Below are 8,335 nucleotides of genomic sequence, written 5' to 3' on the forward strand. Positions count from 1 at the left end.
GTAGTAGTAGATACTACGTGTGCCAGTTTGGATGTATTATGTTCCCCAAAATTCCACGTTCTTTGAAGCAGTCTCATGGGGGCAGATGTATTAGTGTTGATTAGGCTGGAATCCTTTGATTTAATGTTTCCATGGAGATGTAACTCAGTCAACTGTGGGCAAGACTTTTGACTGGATAATTTCCATGGAGGTGTTACCCCGCCCATTCATGGTTGGTCTTATTGAATCACTCAAGTCCTATAAAAGAGTTCACAGACAGAAAGGGGTACTGCAGCCAAGAGAGATACTTTGAAGAATGCACAGGAACTGAGAGTAGAACTGGAACACAACCTGGGATCAGCAGATGCTAGCCATGTGCCTTCCCAGCTAACAGAGGTTTTCTGGACACCATTGGCCTTCCTTCAGTGAAGGTATACTTGTGTTGATGCCTTCATTTGGACATTTTCATGGCCTTCAGACTACAATTTTGTGTCCAAATAAAAGCCAATCCATTTCTGCTCTTTTGCAAAATGGCAGCATTAGCAAACCAGAACACTGGTTAGCATGTGAGGAATGTGGAAACTATTCTGAAGGTTTTCAACCAGAGAGCAACTTAATTTCCACAAACATTTATTGAGGACCTCTATGTGCTCTGTAATGACCTTAGCACCAGGAGCAAAGTAGAACACAAGATAGAAATGGTCTCTGTCCTTACATTGCTTATAGTTTAGGAGAGCACAGAAATTAAAGGATAAAGAATAGTGTCTGATGAGTGTTATGATGGACCATCTACTGGAAGCTTTGAGAACATAATGCATGATAGCTGATATTTAGGGATAATTTATGGACTATTTACTATTTGTCTGGCACTGTTCATAGCACTCATTAGCTCAATTAGCAGTCACAAAAAGTCAATGAAAGAGATGCTATTATTCCCATCCCCATCTGACAAACTGTTTGAGATAGAGAGAGTTTAAGTAACTTGCCCAAGGTATCTGAGTCAGGAATAATGGATGTAAGAATTGAACACATGTCCTCCAACTCTAGAAGCCAAATTCTTAAGTATTATGATGAAAAGAATTTGATGATCTCAGATATTGAAATGTTGCATTTAAAGACTCATAAAGATATTCAGAGAAATTTTTCCAGTAAGTGTTTAGAAATAAAGTCACTAGAAGGAATGCAAGGCATTTAAAATTATTTGCAGAAGTTCCTGAAGAAACAAAACTAACTTCAGTTACTGCAATCCCTGAGAAATTTATAATAAAGAAATACACAAGTGTGCTGAAGGAAACAATATGTAAATACTCTTAGGAAAAGGGAAAGAAGGAAAGAAAACAATGCAACAGAAGATTTCCCTTGAGAGATGAAGATGGTTGGGATATGGGAATTCAATATTAGTTCTGCATTGAAGGATGTACACTCTCTAGAGTGAAGTGAAAACTTGAGTAAAATATTTTATCCCTAAGGAACTAAAGAAATATTGTGGTCCAGGGTGTAATTACAGTTCCATAATTTCCCTATTAACATACATCTGTTCCCTAGTGAAGAGACATAGCAAGTTTCGAACCTGTTTATAAACATTGCATGACATTCTTAAACCAACACTCAATCTTCTGCATCTTCATTAAAGAATGTTCGTTCTTTTTTCTGCTGCTTAGGGGGGCTCAAACTTAAAATTAGAAATTATGATCTGGATAATTATCTCAGGATAATTTCCAGGATGTGCTGGAAATTAAGTCTGGTATGCATGCTCTTGGAATCAAAGGAACCAAAATCTCAGAGATGGAATTTGTCATTCTAGGATGATGGGGTTAAATAAAAGTGAAGAGGAAGTTCAGAGTTGTTCTAGCCTAAAGAGGGTGAGTTCCAATTTTGTTTATATTACATATTCCTTATTTTGAGAAGGAAATACAGGGATCAAGACATGCCACTTCCTCTCCCATTTTATACAATCTTGCTACTCAAGTGAATATGTTGGAAAAATCTGTTTGAGGTCCAGCAGAGAATGTTAGGAGTCATAAGGGACTCTGGGTTCCCTTATCTATCTCTACATGGAGGCAGCTCTCATTCTGGTAGATTTGTGGCTTTTAATCTGTGATTTGGGGCAGCTACTGGACCTCTCCTAAACTTTAGTCTCCATCCTGAGATATTGTTCATGGTTCACACCCTGGCAGGGTCTAACCTGCATGAGAGGCCAGATCCATGTTGCTAGGGCCTCTGCCTCCAGTTTTACTGGTGAGGGTAGCCCTCAGGTGAATGAAGAGATGCTGAAATAAGATTGAACAATGCTGTCTAGTCCGCATTCTGCCTCGTCCCTTGGTTTTTTCCATCAGTTGTTTTTGTCTGGTAGAACTGTCCTTCATCTGTAGGCTAATTGGGCAGTGCTCTTGGCTATATTTGGTTTAAGAATCTAATCAGAAGTCATTGTCACTCATGGCAGTGGTAAAGGCAGATTATGTTGTCCAGGTTGAGCTAGCCTAATACAGTCCTAACTTTTATACCACCCTTGAGGGAAGGGATTTTGTGGGAATATCTGGGTTGCCCTCTGATGTAACACATTTTCTTATCCCACAGGTAACTCAGAAGAGAATGCTTACTGGAAATGTCTCTTTTGTGACTGAGTTCATATTGGTGGGGTTAACAGAACACCCAGACCTCCAACTCCCTCTTTTCTTCCTGTTTCTAGCAATGTATATTATCACTGTGCAGGGAAACTTGGGCTTGATAACTCTAAGTGGGCTGAATTCCCACCTTCATACACCCATGTACTTTTTCCTCTTTAACTTGTCTTTCATTGACTTATTTTATTCTTCTGTTTTTACACCCAAAATGCTGATGAACTTCGTATCAAAGACAAATATCATATCCTACCAGGGGTGCATGGCCCAGCTCTTCTTTTTCTGTTTTCTTGTAATTTCAGAGTGTTATGTGCTGACATCAATGGCCTGTGATCGCTATGTGGCCATCTGTAATCCACTCTTGTATAACATTGTCATGTCTCCTAAACTATGTGCCAACCTTATGTTTGGATTATACTTGATGGCATTTTCTGGTGCTATGGCCCACACTGGATGCATGCTGAGACTGACTTTCTGTGATGCCAACACCATCAACCATTACTTCTGTGACATCCTCCCTGTGCTCCAGCTCTCCTGCACGAGCACCTATGTCAATGAGCTGGTGTTGTTCATTGTAGCAAGCATCAATATTTTTGTGCCCAGTCTCACCATCTTTCTCTCTTATGGTTTTATTCTCTGCAGCATCCTCCATATCAATTCCACTGAGGGTAGGTCCAAAGCCTTCAGCACCTGCAGTTCCCACATAATTGCTGTTTCTCTGTTCTTTGGATCATGTGTATTTATGTATCTCCAACCATCTTCTGCCAGGTCAATGAATGAGGGAAAAATCTCTTCTGTCTTTTACACCAATGTGATTCCCATGATGAACCCCTTAGTCTATAGCTTGAGGAATAAAGATGTTAAAACTTGCTCTGAAAAAAACCCTGCATAGGATAAATTTTTCATCATAAATAGCATCTCTGCAGTTCATTTCAAGATGAGGTTCAGTATGTTTATTTACAAAATAATAGTGGCAGCCTTTTTATCCTATTTCTTTATTATCATGAATAAGAATATTTGAGGCTTCTCATTAAAGTATATCCAATATTGTATTTTCTTCTTCTCCACATCATTTGCCCAATTTCTTCACCTTCTACCTCTTGTCCTGTGTAGCTTTTCATTGTCAGTTGGAATTTTTTTTCTTCCTGGGATATGATGAACAGTTACACAATGATTAAATATGGTAACACTAGGGTGATATTTTGTCATTGGAGGGTAAGTCTTGTCTGAAAGTTTGATTCTGCCAATGGAAGTATGAATCAAACTTTATGCCTTCACTCCTGTCATTACATCCACTCTAAGCAGGAGTATGTCTCCTTCAAATGTGGGTGTTACACAGAGATTGAGTATTCCCTAGAGAATGTCAACAGTAACGCACGTTGCTGATGGAATGCCATGCAACAACTTCTTTCCAAAAATTTTTGTTTACATTTATATAAGTCCATAATAGATGATTAATGTATGTGTATTGCTTGTATAGGAAAGTGGAACCCATAGGGAATATCTTCTCAAATAGAAACTGACTTTTTCTTCAAAGTAATATAAAGATAATTTAAAATGTTTCTGGGTGCTTATATTTCAGACAATATGGGATGGAGAAAATGGCAAACAGCAACATGAAATTAGGCCAGGACCCAAAGAGATACATGGGCAATAATGAGAAGTCCTTGGATGGGATGGTTGATGAGAGGTTAGAAACTGCATTTTAAACTGAATTTGCATCCTGTGCCATAGCGTGCTGTCATTTTCCTCCACTGTTCATAAAGCTTTGATGAAACGTACAGTTCACAATGTGTATATATCATTAGTACTGTTTTACAGAATGGAGGAGGAAAAGCTCTGCTCACATTTTTGGGAATCAAGTAGAAAGTAATAGCAACTACAGGAAATAAAATAGAAAGTAGTAAACAAAACTCAGAATTTAGAACATAAAATGAAACTCCCTACCCACTCCTTTCCTTTTCCTTATGCAAGAACCTAGAAAGATCATGAAGATCACAGGGTTTCTCTGAGTAGGATGATGCTTTTGGTTATTTGATGTTAAGGAAGTGTTTACCACATACATCTGGAGGACCTGAGGACCACTGAATAACACCTGATTTTGTCAGCTTCTATCTATTACCCCCATATGGATTTTAAGTGATAGAAAACACAAATGCAACTGGTATATCAAACAATGTGAAAGAAACATTTTTTTTGAACAAAATTTTGACAAGATCTTTTCTAGAATAGAATATTGGATTATTTTTCTTTCAAGAATACAAGAAAAGATGACTACTCTAGTAATCCTTAATCTGATCTGTTGGGGATTGATTCCTGTAGCATTTAAATTCATAATCCAGGTGTAACCAACATTGCTTTGGTTTGAACCGATTTGTAAACAGGACCTTTAAAGATGTTATTATGTGTTATGGTGCAGACTCATTTATGAGTAGGCTCTCTGAAGATCCCATTTAGAAGAGGCTTGAGTTGAATCAAGGTGGGCTCTAGTCTACATGACTGGTGTCCTCATAAGCAGAGGAAATCTGAACTCAGTCAGTGCAAAGAAGAGCCAGTGGTGTTGCTGCAGTGCCTGCTTCCACTGCTGTGTCATTTTTGCTTTTCCTGCTGTTCTCCATCATCTTCATCCTGTTCTCCTTTTGCATCTCTTCATCCTTCTTTCTAATATATTCTTCAAAGAATTTTCACTCTAATGTCATTTCTCACTTTTCATTGCAAACACACAGGCCTTTTCCTGAACTCCACAGTTATCTTCAGTCCCAAGAGGGCCCCATCCTGATCTTTATTCCTTGGATCAGATGGAGACCCTGCTCTCATTGTCTTTCCTGTCTGGAGATAATGCTTGCTTGCATTTTTTCCGTATGTGTGTCTTTCCTATCCAAGCTAACCTAGAGATTACAATGCTCTCTGACCAGTTCATCTCTTCTTTACTTGCTTTGAAAAGGTTACAAAAGGCTATTTTTTTCTCACAATGTATTCCTTATAACTTCATTAAAACACAGAAGTAGTTGAAAAAATTGTGGACATTGTACAGTTAATATAATTTCTAGAATTTGTGAGGGTTCTTTTAATAATGGATCTTGTTCTGGATTTTCAGTTTCAAATCTGTAAAGGAGTTGCCTCTCTCTTTGGCCTAGTGTTCTTTCCTTTATTTTTCAAGGTGTGTGAGGACAGGTGAAGGTCAGTGCTCTACCCACCTTTCTCAACCATCACCTCCCTCCCCCAGTGATGAAGATTTAGATAGTTCTTGTGAATGCCTGTATTTTACTGCATTTTTTGAACTGATACATTGCCATAGATAGAATTGAAATTTCATCAACTTCTCCATATATCTGTGGAAGAGGTGTTATTTTACAGGCAGTATTTTCCTTTTTCTCCATAAATATTCTGGATTTCATAAGGATTGTGATGAAAAGTCACACAATGCTATTCTTGGCTACAGCCTTGTGTGCCACATGAAATATCAAGGTTCTTTGTTTTCCTAGCCATGTAACAAGGGTTCCTCTTTGCAGAGGAAGAATGTATGATTACCCCTTTTAAAGACAAAAATATTGTGAAAATATACTTGTCCTATTAGAATATGTTCTTTCAGAATGTACACTTGATTTCTCTGTCTCTTGTTTTGTGTGATATGCAGAAAATTAACTGTTCATCACTACTTTTAATAAGATAGGGAAAGATGGTCCTCACAGGATATAATTATTAGGAAATGCACTTAAGTATGTGAGTAATTTTTACACTTATCAGATGTATCATGAGTTTTGAAAAATTTGAAAACATTGATGTATGAAAATAGCCTTAGAATATAATGATACCAATTAGAAACATAACTTAAATCTGATTACATTTATTACTATGAGAGCAAAGCATCAGATATTTACATGGACTACAATATTTAACCACCTTTATAATTTTTAAAAACTCTCTCCAATAAGAATCTGAATGCATAGTATTTACTTCTCTCCTTTTTTTGGGCTAATATCCATTAAAAGGCCTGGGTAATAGCCTAAAGTTGTTTTTGTTTGATTTGAATTTTGCTCTAAAGCACATATTTTTAAATTTCTTGTTTTAATAAAGACATAAACTAAGGCCTATATCACTTAAGTCTTACATTTTTGGTAATTAACCACGAATGTCTTTTGAATAGCAGACATAGCACAAATCTTGTGATCTGAATCCTGTATCATATTCACTGAGTCCTATATCATATTCACATTCTGGTGGAATGTGAGTCAGCAAAGAGTCTGGCTCAGATCTATGATGTCAACATGCCTATTTTACAGGTTGAACTTATATTCTTTATTGACCTTGCAAATCTAATCACTTTAATTTTTGAATTAAAATCTCTTTCTATAATATCAATTAATAAAATTGTTTAAGTTCAGAATTAGTGTTTTTGAAGTTAATATAATAAGAAAAATAAATGTAAAATAATTTAGAATGTATAAGCTTAAACATAGCTGTTGAATGTTTGTAAATTGGTGTATTCCTTAAGATACCGATATTGTCATATAAATATTTCTTTTCCTTTTGCTATATCATGCATACTCAATAACATTTTAAATTGGAAAAAAATGTATTTTACTTACATTTAACTCCATATAAACATATGACAAGGCACATAAAATATTTTGTACATATACCCTTAACTGTATTAATTATAATTTTGTTTTAAGGAGATTAAGTAACATTAACTTAAAAGGGCAATATCTCCAGGTCTATCTTTCAGGGAAAACATGAAGTTAGAAATCTCAGAAACCTATTACATTGGTGATTATGGAATTGTGCCAGTTTATTAACCAAGTTAATTCCCAAACCAAGGAATTGAAATATTGCAGGACCTTTGATTTCACATAACACCAAGTTTGCCTTATTAATGTAAAAGTTTTTGGGTTCTTCTATCCAAGGTTCTCACTGTTCCTCCTGCATGAATAAAGAGAGGGACAGAATCTTCCCACCCTTGAATAGGAGCTCACTGGCAAATGGGTTTGAGGTTGAGATATTGAATCTGGGCCAATGGTTTGGTCAGGTACAGATGGATTCTAGTCTCATTGCTCTGGCATGCTGTAGCCCAGAAAAGGTCTTCTGGGATGTCAAGAGTTGATGGGGGAATCTACTGGCAAAATGAAAGCATTGGGAGGTATGGAAGTGCATTCGTCCTCTAGACAGATAGTAAATAGCCATGAACTGTCTGGAACAACTGTTTGGGGGGCTTCCTTGACCAGACACACATTGTAACCATTCTGGAATGTGTGGAAGGGCCAAGATCACAGCATAGAACTTGTGCCGGTTTGAATGTATTGTGTCCCCCAAATGCCATTATCTTTGTGGTCTTGTGGGACAGACGTTTTGGTGCTGGTTAGATTTGCTTGGAATGTGCCCCACCCAGCTGTGGGTGGTGACTTTGGTGGGATACTCCCATGGAGGCATGACCCCACCCATTTAGGGTGGGCCTTGATCAGTGGAGCCATATAAATGTGCTGACTCAAAGAGACTGAACGGAATGCAGCTATGAGTGACGTTTTTAAGAGGAGCAAGCTTGCTAGAGAGGAACATCCCGGGAGAAAGCCATTTTGAAACCAGAACTTTGGAGCAGACGCCAGCCATGTGCCTTCCCAGCTAACAGAGGTTTTCCGGACGCCATTGGCCATCTCCAGTGAAGGTACCCGATTACTGATGTGTTACCTTGGACATTTTGTGGCCTTAAGACTGTAACTGTGTAGTGAAATAAACCC

The 8,335-nt window shown here is 37.5% G+C and overlaps 1 protein-coding gene across 1 annotated transcript; it reads left to right on the forward strand.

Annotated features, from left to right (window-relative positions):
• The first annotated feature begins 2,565 nt into the window (after nt 1-2,565).
• LOC119536341 (olfactory receptor 8B3-like) lies at nt 2,566-3,492 on the forward strand. The gene has a single exon (XM_037839102.1). The coding sequence runs from the start codon at nt 2,572-2,574 to the stop codon at nt 3,490-3,492; it is 921 nt and encodes a 306-aa protein (XP_037695030.1). The 5' UTR covers nt 2,566-2,571.
• Nucleotides 3,493-8,335: the final 4,843 nt, after the last annotated feature.

The sequence above is a fragment of the Choloepus didactylus genome, chromosome 6 (genome assembly GCF_015220235.1).
Source record: "Choloepus didactylus isolate mChoDid1 chromosome 6, mChoDid1.pri, whole genome shotgun sequence".
Taxonomy (NCBI): Eukaryota; Metazoa; Chordata; class Mammalia; order Pilosa; family Megalonychidae; genus Choloepus; species Choloepus didactylus.